General features: G+C 39.9%; 1 protein-coding gene across 4 annotated transcripts in view; it reads left to right on the top strand.

Moving 5' to 3' along the window:
* The window catches only part of LOC100690528 (beta-1,3-galactosyltransferase 1), a 189,480-nt gene extending 172,483 nt beyond the window's left edge, over positions 1 to 16,997 (top strand). For all 4 annotated transcript variants that reach the window (XM_019352180.2, XM_019352181.2, XM_005449930.4 and 1 more), the window contains one exon: positions 14,444 to 16,997. In XM_019352180.2, the coding sequence (XP_019207725.1) occupies positions 14,702 to 15,688 (987 nt within the window). In that variant the 5' untranslated portion in view covers positions 14,444 to 14,701 and the 3' untranslated portion in view covers positions 15,689 to 16,997. The remainder of the gene's footprint in view (positions 1 to 14,443) is intronic.
* Positions 16,998 to 17,967: the final 970 nt, after the last annotated feature.

Raw genomic sequence — 17,967 nt, forward strand, 5'->3', positions numbered from 1 at the left:
GTAGCAGTGGAACCCATCAGTATCAGCCAATCACTAATGGCAGCTAAGTTCAAATAGATCTGTCCTACAGAAGTATTGCACTATTGTACTGCTAAGTTCTCCAATCACATTACTAATCTCTAATCAAAAAAGTTTTTTTTCATGTATAGGTCTGTTAAAGTTAAAGGTAATGCCTTATTTTTTTATATCAAAAATTTAAAATATAACTTAGACTCAGTCAAATTCAAAAAGAGACAAAACCTTCACCCTCCAGAATGTTGAGAAACAGAATTTTGGGTATTTCTGGTTGAAATATTAACTTATTGTAACAGATTTTACAGCACATCAGATTTGGTAAGATAATTTGTGCCAAGTTATTGTATTTTCTTTCACTAGCTGGGCCCACGTCCTCATTTTAGGATTGACAGCCTTTTAGTAGGTAAAGGTGAATGCTTGGACATGAATTGAGCTGTGGTTTGGGGAAGGCCTCGAAGGGGACTGGCGACGGCTCCCGGGCCGGGCAGATCCCCATGTACTAAATAGAAGTGAAGAAGTTAAAGAATTGAGAACAAGGAGGGAGGGAGGATGGGGCACGTAAACGAGAATGAACAGTTGCAGAACTGGGGGAACCTATATAGATGGCAACCGGAAGGAGCGTGTTTAGAGGCGGGGTCCTGCTCCTGAAATTCAGATATATAATCTCCAATTAAATTTATATATTGTGAATTAATTATATGTTGGATCACTGTTGTAAGGTACTTTACTGTCTTCACTGCCACACATAGCAGTGAACAAGGCAGCAGAGACTTGTGTGAGGGAGCTAAATTGACTTCACGGCGGGTGGGGGGTAATGTTTAAAACACTTTAGCAGTTAACGCTGGCATACATCAGACTGACTGCAAATCTCCCCACCTTTTCCCTTCCAGTTTCTCTTTCTCTCACTCTTTGTTTCTGTCTCTTTCTGGCCTGTCATCGTGCTGTCATGACAACCAGTTCAGATTAGCAGATCATTAGCACTAAGCCCTTTGATTTGTGCCAATAGTTATTGTTAATATTAGGTTCTGATCATTTTCCTCAGTCATTTTTTTATGAACTGAAATACCTATTTCCAGTGTCGCTGTTGTTTTTTGGGGGGTTTTCTTGTATAATACATGTCTTAATGCATGCTTGATTATCCAGCAAAGGTTGTTAATGAAACCTGCAGTCAGCTGAGTCTGAAGAAGTCACTTAAATGGGCAATGAAACATTTATCCCAGATAAAGAGATTCAACTTTCTGGGATACATTTATTGGTGTGTATTTATTAGTCAGTCATTAGGAACATTAGTACTTCAATGCATGAAAAGTTGTTGTGGAAGAAACAGTGCTGCTATAAGGGCCTATGAATCTTTAATTAACTGTAAAGTACCTGTTACCAGTTCTAGCTGTTGGCACCAAAGGCACATTGCCAAACGCATTCACACTTGTTTAGTATGAGGTTGAGATGAAAAAATATAATTTGCAAGCTTGATGGACATATCACATACCATCAAACAGTACAGTGTGAGCTGTTTGCCTGAACTAGCATGCAGTTTTCATTATATTACAGTACAGCTATAGTAGTGTAGTAAGTATTTAATTTCAGCAATTCTGAAATGCTCGACCCAATACAGAACAATTGTGTACGATACATCACAATACCTGTGTTACTAATGAAGATACACTGTTCCAAAAAATAGTAATGTCAAAGTATCTTACTGTATATTTTACAGTTTTGTACTGTTTTTCAAGAATATCATTAAATTTACACAAGTAGACTGTGATTTTACATGTCAAATGTAAAATAACATGACATCACTGTAAATATAGTAAAACACAATTTACTTGTTTTTTAAATATATTTTTTTGTACATATGCATATTTAGATTGTAAAAATACATTCAGAAATGTATCATAATTTCACAAATATTTGTCTGTTATTTGAGAGAATGATCTGTTAAATCCACATGTAATACTATGGAAAAATATATAAAATGATCGAAAATTAATGAGAATAATCAATAATTAAAGGAGTATTGAATTATAATTTTACGGAAAATTTCATGTCATCTAGGTCTGATTCAATAATTCAGAGGTAACAAGTGAAAATATAATTAATAGGAATAAAAACTAAAAAAAACATATAAAACATTGCACGGCCACGCTGTGCTAATTATATATTTTAAAAAAATAAATGTAGAGGTAGGAAATGCAATTAATATAAATCTCAAAGTATTCACAACATTCCTGAACAGAAATAGGCCTCTGCACCTGGGGTGAGGGTGTGGCCATGAAAACAATGTGACATGCCATTGGATGTTGGGACACATAATAACATGACGCTAAGCATCGGCCAATGAATGTGAACTAACAACCACAAGGTGGCGGGTATGGCTGCACTGTAGGAAAAAATCCTAATATAGAAGTATTCTACTGTGCATTTTACAGTTTTGTTCTGTTCTTCTAGAATATCATTAAAGTTACGTAAATAGACTGTGACACATTTCAAATGTCGATTAACGTTAAATCACTAATGTAATAAAACATAATTTTCATGTTTATTAAATGTATGTCTGTACATATGCATATTTAGATTGTTAAAATACATTCACAAATGTATCATGATTTCACAAATATCTGTCCGTTATTTGAAAGATTGAACTGTTGAATTCAAATGTGATGCTATGGAAAAGTATATAACATGATTCCTATAAGCTTCTGCTACATCACATAAGTATTATTAGCATTGCTATTTAGGGCGATCGTGGCTCAAGAGCTGGCAGTTCACCTTGTGATCAGAAGGTTGCCGGTTCGAGCCCCGGCTCGGACACTCTCGGTCGTTGTGTCCTTGGTCAAGACTCTTCACCTACCGCCTACTGGTGATGGCCAGAGGGGCCGATGGTGCGATATGGCAGCCTCGCCTCTGTCCCAGGGCATGCAATCCATTATTATTTAAACCAACTGTTAACTGTATATTTCTGTACATTTACGTATTATTATTCATATTGCCACATTCATTGACCTTGTTTATAGGTAATTTCATTGTTTAATCACGTTAAAATGTTCCTAATTTAATGTCTAAACGCACTTGGAAAAGGCAGAATCCCATGTAAAATTAGCACAACAAACTCTATTTTCATTACTGAAGATAACTGTATTTTCATGGGAAAGTTATTTTCTGTTATTTTACGGTAGTATTTTGGTGCCCCAGCTGCCGGAATATTACTGTTTTTTTGGGATTATTTTTTTTTTTTTCCTATTTATAGATAATTTCATTGTTTAATCACATTAACATGTTCCTAATTTAATGTTTGAAATCACTTGAAAAAGGCAAGATCCCATGTAAAATTAGCACAACAAACTGTATTGTCATTACTGGAAATAACCGTATTTTTATGAGGAAGTTATTTTTTGTTATTTTGCGGTAGTATTTTGGTGCCCCAGCTGCCGGAATATTACCGGTTTTTTTAAGATGTTTTTTTTAACAGTGTAAAATAAAGTATGAAATTGGGGGCTCGGTGTTAATGCACTCATGAATCAGTGTATGTATTGTATGTATTGCGGGACTCCATTTTCAGAGAGGCATCATTTGGCTGAGCAGCAATGGCGCCTGTGTTTGGCTTTGCCGCTGCTACAGCTCGTTGGAGGCGACAGTGTAGTTTTTCACTGTCATCAGTCGTCATTTGCAATATAATTTTTGCTCTTTTGTATTCTGACTTTGCTTCTGCTGCTTTAATTTATGATTGGGATACACTGTTAAACATCAAAGACTCAATGGAGAGCTACTGTGACAGCTGGGACAGCTACAGAAAAACTTTTCCTCCTCCTCCTCTGGTGTGTTCCTCACCTGAGTGCGTGCTACTGTGCACAACCCGCGGCATTTCCACCTTCAAGAGACGAAAAAGGGGAACGAGGGCCGGCATCCAGGTGAAACGGAGAAGGTACCGGAGGCTAGCTGCTTGGCTGTGGGGTGACTCTCGGTGCCTGCGACCAGTTCCTCTCCTGTCGTTTGCTGGGGATATTACGCCGCCGCCTGGGACCCGAGCCCCATGGCTCGAAAGCAGTTTGCTCACTCTGTGTCTGTCATCCATTTTCCGTTTTGCTGGTGACAGCTACGTCTGCTCATCGATCAAGGTTTTTCCCAACTCTGGAGTCGCCGCCCTGCCCGGCAGGTCCACAGGTGTGCACAGGTGTTTAATTCAAGTACCGCTGCAGTCAGCTGTAGATTTCGTAGATAAACCATCATCAATTCGGTTTGCCCTGCTTAACGTTCGCTCTATAACGAACAAATCATTTATTCTAAATGATCTTTTTATTAAAGAGTCTCTAGATTTTATGTGTCTGACTGAGACGTGGCAGCAAAATAAGGATTATGTCCACTTGAATGAAATCTGCCCATCTGGCTGTTCTGTCATCGGAACTCCGCGTCTGTCAGGACGTGGTGGAGGACTCGCTGTTGTTTACCAGGACAGACTCATATGCAAACTGATGACCTCGGACTTCTTTTCTTCATTTGAGTCACAGATGATTGATAGGTTTGTAGCTTAAACCTATTCGCTGGAACGTTAAAGGCAATGTGGTTACACAGCAAGCAAGACACGAAGTAGGCAAAGTCCTTTGGGTTACTCATGCATGAGGGAGGCCTGCCTGGAGCCAAGTGTCGTTCCACCTACTTGACCTCTGTCAGACTCTCAGCCAGGTTCCCCATAGCACTCCTTTTATTGTGGTTACTTGAATATGCATAAGGTCATTAACATATAACGGTACACATGTGAACAAGGAATACCCTGCCTGTGGTTTTGTAAGTGCGTGTGTGTGTGTGTGTGTGTGTGTGTGTGTGTGTGTGTGTGTGTGTGTGTGTGCTGCTGACCAAAAGGGTCATAAAGCAGGAACAACATCCTAGGTCATAAAGAGGGTAACCTCCCCACACCCAATCTATGGTTCACCCTAGATAACACAGTGAAGCCATACAAAGGGCAGGAAGTTTTACCACATCAAAAGAAGCAGATCTTCCAGATAGGATGTATCTGCAATAAAACACTATAGCCCCTCACCCAGAACCTCGAGAATCTGAGGAGGGGAGAACAAAAGAATTCCTTTCAACACACAGTTAAAGTACAAATGGTAAGAATAAAAATGACAAACATTTAACAATTCACTCTAACAATGATGAAGGTCAGTTCTCTGAAAACCTTTTACTGTATTTTAATCTATCGACCTCCTGGACCTGCTGGGGTCTTTCTAACTGAATTTAACAACCTTCTGACATTGATCATTAAACTGGAGAAGGTTGTAATATTGGGAGACTTCAACCTTCATATTGATGACGCTTCCTGTAACACTGCTGCTGAGCTCATCACTATCATTGAGTCTTTTAACTTTAAGCAGCATGTTTCTGGCCACACACTGGACCTTGTTTTCTCCCTGGGTTTAAATATACATGATGTATGTGTGGAAGATGTCCATGTGAGTGACCATAGCTGCATATTCTTTAATTTGTCATTTTACGTGGATCCCTCACCTCCTAAATTGATGATTCAAAGGCGGATTATAAACCAGGATGCTGCTGGAAGTTTCTCTGCCATGTTTGACCCTGGCATGGCTCAAAATGATATGGATTCACTTATTTTGTCTTTTAACAATCAATGTAAATCTATTTTAGATACGGTGGCACCTCTGAAACTAACTATTGTCCATTCTTCAAATTTCTGTCCTTGGATAAATGAAAATATTCGAAATTTTAGGAGATATTGTCGCAAATTAGAACGTTTATGGAAGGCTTCCAAGCTTGAGGTCCATAGGGTACATCTCAAGGAATCAATTTTATCACTTAATGACATGATAAAAAATGCCAGAACTGAATATTTTGCTAATCTAATAGCTTCAAAAAAGAAAAATCCCAGAGTATTGTTTGATACAATTAAAAACATTGTCTCTCCTGATATTCCTCATGTACCAGTCTACACTAAATCTGATTGTAATGACTTTTTAAACTATTTTGTTAATAAGGTCGCTGCCGTCAGGTCTAATATTTCTCCATCATCTTCTCAGTATCACACTGACACGTTGCTTACCTCTGATACCTGGTCCTCTTTTACTCCTGTTACCTTACAGGACGTCAGTGCTCTGCTTGGTCGAATGAAACTGACTTCAAGCCACCTTGATGTACTTCCTCCATCATTTTTCATTAGTGTGTTTGACTCTATTGGCCCCTGTATTCTGGAAATAATTAATACTTCTCTTTATACTGGCTCAGTTCCCAGCTATTTTAAACAAGCTATTGTTGAACCAATATTAAAGAAACCAAATTTGGACCCATCTCTTCCAAGCAGTTACAGGCCAATATCAAAATTACCATTGGTGTCAAAGATCTTGGAAAAAACAGTTGCAGAACAACTTAACAACTTTTTGGAGAAGAACAATGTTCTGGACATTTTCCAGTCTGGTTTCCGCAAATTGCACTCCACTGAAACCGCTTTGCTTAAAGTGTCTAGTGACATTTTGATGGCAGCAGACTCTGGAGAGTACACCGTTCTGGTTCTGTGGGATCTCAGCTCTGCTTTTGATACTGTTGATCACAGCATCATGATAAATAGGCTGAAGGACTTGTTTGGGATTACCGGTGTTGTTTTAAAATGGTTTCAGTCGTATCTATCTGAGAGATCCTTTACTGTCTGTATGAATCATGTGTTGTCTGAAACATCAGTTCTGCCTTCTGGGGTACCTCAAGGATCTGTTTTAGGTCCTATTCTCTTTTTGCTGTATATACTCCCTCTAGGCCAAATTATCAGACGTTACAATAATATTTCTTATCATCTCTATGCTGATGACATTCAGTTATACTGTTCTTTCAAAGCTTCTGAGTTTTACAAATTGTCTTGTTTAAATAATTGTCTGTCAGAAATCAAACAATGGTTAAATGACAATTTCCTCCAGTTAAATGCAGATAAAACAGAAACCTTGATTATTGCACCTGATCACATGCTCTCGGAAATTCAGCAGCATATCAGTTTTTTAGACCCTTCATTTCAGTCGAGTCTCAGAAACTTAGGTGTTATATTTGACAATTCAGTGTCTCTTGAGAATAGGGATGGGTATCGTTTAGGTTTTATCCGATACCGGTGCCAAACCGGTACTTTTGAAATGGTGCTGGTGCTTAAACGGTGCTCAAACCGGTGCTTAAAGAATGGAGAACACAAAATTGGTCCAAAAACCTCTCATGTTCAGCTGTTTTTTTTGTAAAAAGATAACAATGTTAGCCTTTTCTGCAGCTATAGGGCATATATGGTCTCACTCTTGGCTGGAAGCAGTGCTTAAACAATGGAAAAAACACAAACTTTGTCCAAAAACCTCTCATGTTTAACTGTTTTCCACTTTTTCTTTGGTCATTTTAGCCTTTTTGGCCAGGGTGAAGGGAGTATCTGCCATCAAACAAGAAGACAGCCGCATGTAACTACGATGGTGTTTGCTAGTTCACCTTACGTGCATTAATTTAATAACGTAGTTAGCCTACTCAACGTAAATTACACACAAACAACATTAAGCTAGTCACCCAGAGAAGAACGGCTGCTGCTGCCATCATCATCTGTCATCATTTCTGCTAAACTGTGGGCTAGGGGACAGGACTCTCCTCTTCGGGTTTTTGGGGGATGTTGCTAACTCCAGGTCCGATAACAGGCACCACACCCGCAGTAGATGTGCACGGTGTGAGGTCTCGCAGCAAGCTATCAAACACGGCGCATTTCTCGGCTTTAAAAAAAAAAAAACGCTATGCGTTGCCAGGTGTTTCATCAGGTTTGAGGTGTTACCTCCTTTGACAGTATCAGCTTAAAGCACTTGTTGCAGGCTGCTGAGTTTGCATCTTTTGCTGTGAAGTACAGCCAGACTTTTGATTGCTTCGCCTTGGGCATTTTTAATCTGTAGCTCTGCTCTAAAAGAACGTACGTACCTGGCCCCGCCTACTATCCTCGGAAACGTAAAATGATTGGCTAGAATTGGCTCAGGAAAAAAAAAGCACCGAAATAAAGCACCGAAATGTGCGCTGCTTTTCGGTCTGGTTACTACCGTTTATGTCAGAACAGGTGCCATCATGGCACCGGACACCGGTACCCATCCCTACTTGAGAAACACTCTAAACAACTGGTCCGGAACTGTTTTTATCATTTAAGAAACATTTCTAAACTCAGACTACTGGTGTCAAAGGCAGAACTTGAGATGATTATTCATGCTTTTATCTCTTCTTGTTTGGATTATTGTAACGGCCTTTTTACTTGTCTCAACAAATCAGCTCTGGATCGCCTTCAGTCTGTACAGAATGCAGCGGCAAGACTTTTAACTGGTACAAACAAGAGGTCACACATTACTCCAGTTTTGGCTTCTCTTCATTGGTTGCCAGTAAATTTTAGGGTTCATTTTAAAATTTTAGTTGTAACTTTTAGAGCTCTGCACGGTGAAGCTCCCCAGTATATCTCTGACTGTTGAAACCTCATGCTTCATCCCGAGCACTTAGGTCTTCAGGTCAGAGACTACTGGTGGTCCCACGTACTAGGTTTAAAACACATGGGGATCAGGCTTTTCAGGCACTGGCACCTAGGCTGTGGAACTCCCTGCCGTTGTCTTTACGCTGTCTAGACTCTACTGACTCCTTTAAAAAGCAGCTGAAGACATTTTTATACAAACAGGCTTTTAATTAATTTTAACTTGTATGTCTGATCTTATTGTGAAGCACTTTGTGATTTTTATCTGTGAAATGTGCTATATAAATAAATTTTACTTACTTACTTACTTACTATATGTCAGTTTAATGAGTTAAATCTCTGATTTGCTGTCCTCCACTGTAGATTTATAATTTTTCACCACTAATTTTGTTATTCCCTCATTCATTGGTTAAGCTTTACTGTAAGTTGTTAGCAAATCATTCAGGGCAACTTCATGTCCTTAGCAATTGTCATAGTGTTTCTCCTGCAATACATGTGTCAATGAGTATCACAAGAAGAAACATATATATATATATATATAGTGTATATATATATATATATATATGTATATATAGATATAGATATAGATATATATATACTATACACTGCAATATGAGCATTTTTCATAGCTCCAACTCTCAAAAAGAACTTTTGCTGCAGGGTTGAGTACAAAAAGGCATGTCTTTAATATTGACAAGTTCATCTTCAATAGTGGTTTATCAGTTTTCAGCAGATTTGACGTGTAACGCAGCATGAAAAATTGGCTCTTATATTTCCCTTGTGATTGAATACTGAAACAGAGCAGTGGAGTGATCTTAGGTAATGAGTAATGGTAATAAATTAGGTAATGAGCTGAAGTTTGGAGGTGAATTGGATCCAGTTCACCAGTGCAGAATTTATGATTTCTCCCACTGTTTGTCACACACACCAAAAGCAAATGTGACATTCAGTTATGGTATGCACAACCTCATATTATGGACAATTTTGGGTCATTAATTTTATGATTTTTGAGGATAATGTCCTTCCAATCAAAAATAATTGCAATCAGTGATTCCTCTTTGAACTTCATTATGCAGAATGATGAGTCCTCTGGGTTTGGCACAAGAGAGTTTTCAGGCTCTAATCTGCAATGTGAGTTTTAAATCCTGCATACAGGGTTTTATCACGTATCGCAACACTACAATTTATTATTCAAACAGAGTATTTTTCTTAGCATGCCTCGAGGGTTTTTTTTTTAAACCTATGTGATAAAATACCATTGAATTTCTTTTGTGGTGGTAAGGGAGAGCATACCAACTATATTCTCTGGCATAACCACTATCACTCACTGTGGTAGTGGTTATGTCATTTCATCAAAAAAAGGTAAAAAAATGAATTTTGTTTAAATCAATGTTGTATCCATGAACTCCCATAGAAACGTCCTTTTAAGTTATCTGTAAGAGTCATACATTTGTGCAAATGATTAGGTATCCATGGTAACACATTTTCCTCAATATTTCCTATATTTTCAGGGAGATTTCTTAGTGTAAAACTATATTTAAAGAATGACTGCTTTGGACTGATTCAAGGAATGAAAGCAGAATGATCTCTGAATAAACAGACAATGAATGAAAAGGATTTTTATGGAATAAGAAGTTGGAAGGCTGAGAAAAATAAAACAGAGAATAAAAAGATGATTGAGCTTTTTGCCAAAGCTTCATTAAGTGGTCATTACTCGTAAAATAAGCACCCATGTGCTCTCATCAGTATTTAAAAAAAACAAACAAACTTGTGTATGCTGATGCCTTATACTCTGTGCTTTCATGATTACCTTTTCAACATTTTTTACTAATAAAAGTCAGTGTTACTAGAACTATAGGACAACAGCCTTCCATTTGCCATTTCTATTTCCCAAGTAAATGAAATTGCAAGTCCCAAATAATTCTTTTGGCCAATGTTCAGAATGCTTTTCCTTCTCAAAACACCATACATTCATTTTTCCTTGCCTCTAACGTTGAGGTTTAGAGGAAATTACAGTATGTCTCTAACTATTTAGTATGTATAATCGGTTGAGTTTCCAAAATTCTTTGGTTTATCCCTGTACTCCACTAATAAAAACTACAAAGCCCAACTGATTTTAATTTCAATTTTCAATTCAATTCAATTTTATTTATACAGCACCAAATCACAACAACAGTCGCCTTAAGGCACTTCATATTGTAAGGTAGACCCTACAATAATACATACACAGAAAAACCCAACAATCATATGACCCCCCTGTGAGCAAGCAGTTTGGCGACAGTGGGAAGGTAAAACTCCCTTTTAACAGGAAGAAACCTCCAGCAGAACCAGGCTCATGGAGGCCATCTGCTGCGACCGGTTGGGAGAGAGAAGGAAGACAGGATATAAGACATGCTGTGGAAGACAGCCAGAGATTAATAACAAGTATGATTCAGTGCAGAGAGGTCTATTAACACATAGTGAGTGAGAAAGATGACTGAAGAAGAAATAGTTAATGCGTCATGGGAATCCCCAAGCAGCCTACGCCTATTGCAGCATAACTAAGGGAGGATTCAGGGTCACCTGGTCCAGCCCTAACTATATGCTTTAGCAAAAAGGAAAGTTTTAAGCCTAATCTTAAAAGTAGAGATAGTGTTTGTCTCCCAAATCCAAACTGGAAGCTGGTTCCACAGAAGACGGGCCTGAAAACTGAAGGCTCTCCCTCCCATTCTACTTTTAAATATTCTAGGAACAACAAGTACGCCTGCAGTGCGAGAGTGAAGTGCTCTGATGGGGTGATATGGTACTATAAGGTCATTAAGATAAGATGGGGCCTGATTATTTAAGACCTTGTCTTATTTAAGAATTTGTCAACCTATTTATCTCTGCACTGTGTCCAGCTCCTGTTTCCTTTGGCATACTCTCTTTAAAACCTGTTCATGTTGGATATTTTCTATTACATAAAAAGCACTCTGTTCAACTTGAATTACATTTTGGTGAAGATCATAGAAGTGATCTTGTGGTCCCAAAACCACCATGTCATCCTTGGTCAGTTCAGGTTGTTTCACTGAATCTTTTTGCTCACAAGGCCCAAGACATTTCAGTGATGCTTGTTGCTAGCAACAGGAGATGCAGTAGTCCTCCATATTCATTATTACATCTGCTTTGTGATATGTACTAGAACCCCTGGCAACAAAACAGATCCAGAGCATGATGTTACCACCACCACGCTGGTCAGCTGGGACATTTTTCTTGGCTCTGAAGGCCTCACCTTTGCTCCTCCAAATACTCTTGCTCTTGTCATTGTGGCCAGATAGCTTAATCTTTGTATCATGTGAACATAATATGTTTCTCCAAAAGGCAATTGGCTTGTTCATGCTGGCAGCTGCAAATTTCAGTCAAGCTTGATGGTTTTGGAGCAGGGGCTACTTTCTTGCTCGGCACACTCACAGTCCATGATGATGTCAAACTTGTGTCACTGTGAACAGTGAAGCTGGTGTTCCAGCAGTATCCAGCTCATGGAAGGCTTGAGCCTTGGTGGTTCCTGGGTTGTTTTTATCCAATTTCTTCTCATCAGAAGTTGACCATTTGGTTTTTCTTTCAGACCTCGGCAAAGTTGTGAAAAATTAAGATAACTTGTACTTAATGTGGAGTTGTTTGAAGTGATGATTGCAGTTGTTCAGTAATAGTTACAAGAAACAATATATTGCTACAAGTAATATATTACTTGCTTTACACCACAGCATCCGACGCTTTGCGTTGTGCTTGGTGATGTAAGGCTTGGATGCAGCTGCTCGGCCATGGAAACCCATTCCATGAAGCTTTCTACACACTGTACTTGAGCTAATCTGAAGGCCACATGAAAAAAAAAAATTGTAGAACCTTCAGCACCACATAAAAAGACTTAAATAATTGCATGTATATATTTAAGCCTGTATGTATATTCAAAGAAATTATTAAAAGTCTAAAATGACCATAATGAGTGTAAGTAAGCTTTTAACCAGCTTTTTAACTGTATGCATGACTGTTGGATTGGACTGCATTAGTTTTAAGTAGGTGTATTTGATTAACATCAGCACCTGAGAGTATATAATTCATGTGAGCAGTATAAATTGAAGTACAAAACAAAGTAATCCACATGTCCAAAAACAGTTTTTATGGTTTGTGACTGCTACTATTATCATCCTGCATTCTTTGTCTGGTAACAAGTTGGTTGTATCAGGTGTGAGCTGTTTTTGCCATTCAAAATTACCTCTTGCTAACCACAAATTAACACAAAATTAACACTGACACTGGTGTTACTGATCGTCACAGTTAATCACTGTGATCCCAAGCACCTGATACTGCTTTAGAAGGGTAAGATAATTTGAGAAAGAGTGTATTCAGATGCTAATGTAATTTTATGTCGCATAGCATCATGAAATGATACGGCCATCATTCAGTTTACTCTGAGGGGAAGTTAAGTGTCAGGATTTCGTGAGATGAATCGCTAAAGTGGGATATCTGTTATTGTGAGCATAAAGTCGTTCTGGAGGATTATGAAACCGACAGAGCTTCCTCAAGGTGAAAAGATAGGAGAGGGAGGAGAGGGAAGAAGGGTGAGCGAGGTTGTGGCAAGGGGATAAATATGATGATGTAGTGACTTTGTCTGAGTGGGAGGGAGGAGGCTGTGGAACTTGAGTGGCTTTAGGTAGACCGATTGCAGTAGAAGCTGCCAATAAGGTGGAGTTGAGCTCTGATGTGATAAATATTGCACCGCACCAAAAATAATGACACGCAGAGAAGGTAAAGGTAGTTCATGGTTGATGTGAGGAAAGAAACAAGATGGTGTGGGAAAAGTGAAACCAGACCAAAAAAATAATAAAAAGGCGAGGGCGGGAGGCAGTGAGACATAAAGATGGATCAAGCGCCCACTGAAGTAGAGGAAAGAGTGATTGAGTGGATGGAGAGTGAGGAGGTGTGGAAAAGCAGTCATGATGAGATGGATTCTACTGGACCGTGAGATTGATGGCTCTGCTTAAGAAAGAGAGGGAAGAGATAGGGAGAGGGTGAGGGGGGAAAAGAGAAAAGTCCTGATGAAAAGAACCATCAGGCCCCACAAGACATTCCAAAATCTTGGCTTGATAAAAGAATAAGCTGCTCTTATCGCAGGACTTCCATCTTAAAACAGAGCGCAAGAAGCATCTCTAATAGGATCTATAGCACTTTTTCTGGTTCATCATAAGTTATGCACGACACAAAAATGTGTTTCCATCGTAAGAGATTACACATGGATCAAATAAGTCTGTTTGTGACGGATTAGGTTTTAGTCTGGCTTTCTTTGAATCAATTCTGGCATCCAAATAAATATTCCATGTTATATTCATCCTTATAGCCCATGTCAGCATGCCCAATTACAGCGTGTATTCTTAAAAGAGTTCCACAACATCCAACTAACGAAGCTCATTACAGGGCAAAATCAAGCTGCTAAGTTGGTGGTGACATTAAGGTGCGGAAAGGGTGGCTGGGGAGGGAATGGTGAATACAACCACGGGAATGAGGTTATGTTTTCACCATGAGCTCATTACACCTTCTCTGCCTTAATATCACCCTGTCTCCTCCTCCTCCTCTGCCGTGACTGCTCTGATTCGTTAGTCTGTGTCTAGTCCACTGGGATGAGAGGGAGATAAACAGTGTTTGCAAACAGAAGATGGTCAGAGTCGAGGCAAAGTAGGGTAGTGTTTCGTGGGATATTCACTTTCTTCAGCTCACGGCGCTCTCGTCAGAGGCAGCGATGGAATGATGCGCTGTGGCACGTTCCTGCTTGCACAGTCGCTGAGTTGATGTTATAGGCTATAATGGATAGAGAATAAAAAATTGCTGCTAAATAAGTCACACATCTTGCCTTTTCAAAAATGTAAGACACATGATGCTAGATGTCTCACCTTGTCTCACTGCTGCTGTTTCATTATGTGGTTCTGATTTATGTCTGTTTTTCTCATCTTTTTTTAGAAGCTGTCAGAAAGAGTTGAAAGTCGTCCTGTGAGCTGCGATGGGACACAGTAAGGGCGTGGACATGATGAGATATCTCTGCCATTCTGCTTTTCAATCACAATAGCAGAACTAGACTACAGAGAAGTCTTGAAATTAATGTCAGCTGCGTTGGGGAGGCAGCCTCCTGCTGCGCTGCGAGCTCTAACAACCCATGGAGGCGTGGCTTCAACATTTCCAACCCTGTTGCCACTGGTAATACCAGCCAAGTGAACAGAGATGCCTTCTAAGGTTTCCTGCTTATACTTGCTGACAGTGATTTGCTGGGCCAGCGCTTTGTGGTACCTGAGTGTTTCTCGCCCCTCTGCTTCCTACGTGGGCCAGGTGAACATCCCAGTACGCAAGACGCTCAAGGTGAATAAGAACTCCACCTTCAGCAACATCCGCACGCGCTCTGTCAACCCACACGACTTCGGTTACCTCATCAACGAGGACAAGAAGTGTGAGTCGGAGCCCCCATTCCTTGTCATCCTGATCAGCACCACTCACAAGGAATTCGATGCCCGTCAGGCCATCAGAGAGACATGGGGGGATGAGAGCACGTTTCAGGATGTGCGCGTGGTCACGCTCTTCCTGTTAGGCCGAAGCACTGATGTCGTCCTCAACCAGATGGTGGAGCAGGAGAGTCAGATCTTTCATGACATTATAGTGGAGGATTTTATTGACTCATACCACAACCTGACGCTCAAGACTCTTATGGGCATGCGCTGGGTGGCCACCTTCTGCTCTAAAGCTCAATATGTCCTCAAGACAGACAGTGACATCTTTGTCAACATGGAGAACCTCATCTTTAGCCTCCTGAAGCCTACCACAAAGCCCCGAAGGAGATACTTCACTGGCTATGTCATCAACGGTGGGCCAATCAGAGACATGCGCAGCAAGTGGTACATGCCCAGGGATCTGTACCCAGAGAGCAAGTACCCCCCATTCTGCTCTGGCACCGGCTATGTTTTTTCAGCAGACGTGGCTGAACTCATCTACAAAACCTCCTTACACACCAGGCTGCTGCACTTGGAGGACGTGTACGTTGGCGTGTGCCTCCGGAAGTTAGGAATTCACCCTTTCCAGAACAGTGGCTTCAACCACTGGAAGATGGCCTACAGCCTCTGTCGCTACCGCAGGGTGGTCACCGTCCACCAGATCTCCCCTGAGGAGATGCACCGCATCTGGAACGACATGACCAGCAAGAAACACCTGAAATGTTAGCAGGACTGTTGGCACCAGTGACAGAGTCAGCGTGGCGTTGAATCCCCTCTTACCACTTGTTTCTCTGTTACTGGTTGTATTGGCAAATACTGAATATCTACAATGAAGCTGTTAGTTCTTTAACCATGAAGCTCTACAGTGCGAGGCCAAAGCAAACCCCTCTGTATTATCCTGCCTGCTGTCACTCCAAGCTGTTTGAGTGCTCATACATTAGGCACAAACTTGGGAAAATGCTTTCCAGAAATGTGCGAAACAATCAGGTGGTTGGCTGTGATTGCCAGCGTGATTTTTATAAGACATTACAAATCAGGAAGCTGAGGGGTTTGTGTTAAACTCCTCATTTACACAAGACTCAAACGGTCCCAAAATTGCCAACTGCAGATGGAATAAATGCTGACATGCTTGTCTGGACCCAGACGCTCTTTTCTTGGGTTCATCACAGGATCTAATTATGAATGTTCCTCATGTAATGTTCCTCAGCTGTTGTGCTTTTCTGAATAAGGTGTTAATGTTTGGATGTACTGTCTGGCACTGCAGAAGCCACGTCATCGTGAGGACCTCGATGAGTTTACAGTGTGATGACTCATTTAGATCATATTGCTCTCGCTCTAGCAAAGCAGATTAAGGGAATTAATGATCAGAGTCTGTAGTGCTCTTTACAGAATTAGACATATTTTCTTACAAGAGACCAACAGATCTTATTGTACAATGAGGAAAGATAAAGCAACTGAACAGAGAGAAGATATGGGCTGCTTGCATTCCCAAGTGAATGTAACTTCTGTTGATGTGTAATGTGCAGTTATTTCTCTCTGGCAGTCCTGTGAGGAGGCTGCAGATCATTCTATTTTCTATTACTTGAACATGAAGGACAGCAGATGTACTATAGGAGCAGCAGAAGTATATTGAGAACAAATATTGCATTTTTGATTGCTTTCTTCTTTTCCATTACTTGAGATTAAATAAAGGCTTTTATAAGACTCCATATTGCATTTATTAAGGCAAATAATATGAAAGTTTATATTCTTCAGATTTATACACATAACCTGGTAGTTAATATGCCTGTGAGCTTGTAAGGGATCTTCTTTGGTCTCTGAAGGAAAACACTGTGGAAGCTGCAGAAGTGAAAGCGTTTCATTAGTTGTGTAGCAGCTGTGCTCCAGTCGAAGCAGATCCCAGCTCCCAATGCTTCGCTGATGGGCGCAAGCTGAAATCTCGGCATGGTTCTGGAAACGACCTGCTGTTCTTTTCCATGCAGGTGAGTAGGCAGGCAGACCATTGCAACTTGTAATTAAATAAGATGTGTAATTAGCAACTGACTGTTTTTTTTTTTTGTCTGAACCAGAGGAATTACTGCGGTGGATTTATGTGTCCAAATGAACTGATCCAAAACACTTTCCTAGTTTTCACTCTCTCTCGTTTATTCACACTTAGGGACTTAAACATTTTTATCTTGAGATGTGTGATCAAGTAAGCAGGACACTAGTCACATATGCAGGTGAAACCACACACTGCAAATTCAGTTTAATTGTAAATTCTGTTTTGTTAAAGACAGTGAAAGAAAAAAAAATCAGGTGAAAAGACAAATGTTTATGTATTTTCCTGGCATGTTTTAATTTGCCTTTTTGCGCAGTCTGTATCCATAGACTGATATAAAAATGTAAACAACTATTCATTGATTTTAGACTCTGCATTATAAAGGCTTAAAGTGCAAACTCACTGACTAAATGTGAAAGAAAGTTTAATGGAGTTTATGCAACTCCCTCCCTCTCAATGAATCTGGGCTGTAAGATAACATGGGGGGAGGTGGCCTCCTTCCTCTGAAGAAATATACACAAACAGTAGCTTTGACTCCAAAGATATTGAAAATTTACACATATGAAAAACAATCTTTCAATTATGAGGCTATGGGCTGTCAAAGAGACCAGGAAGGATGAGGTTCAGGAGAAAAGAAAATAGCATGAGGTGAACCAGCAGAAACCTGGGCAAATGTCTCAGTAAAGTGGGAAATTGGGGTTCAGCAAGGGTTGAAAATTAAAAGTTCCTTTAAAATTGGTAACTGACTGCAAGTGGTCACAGATCAGATCCCTGTTTTTGAAGCAACCATTTAAAAGGCAACAAGGCAGTGCACAGTAATTTTGGTTGTGCCATGGTCTCAAACCCATATTGCCTATTTTGACTGTAGCATAAATTACATACTGTCTTTGAGACTAGTGTTTCCCAACCTTTTGGAGCCACGGCACATATTTCACATTAGAAAAATCACACCGCACACCACCAAA

The sequence above is a fragment of the Oreochromis niloticus genome, linkage group LG23, assembly GCF_001858045.2.
Source record: "Oreochromis niloticus isolate F11D_XX linkage group LG23, O_niloticus_UMD_NMBU, whole genome shotgun sequence".
Classification (NCBI taxonomy): domain Eukaryota; kingdom Metazoa; phylum Chordata; class Actinopteri; order Cichliformes; family Cichlidae; genus Oreochromis; species Oreochromis niloticus.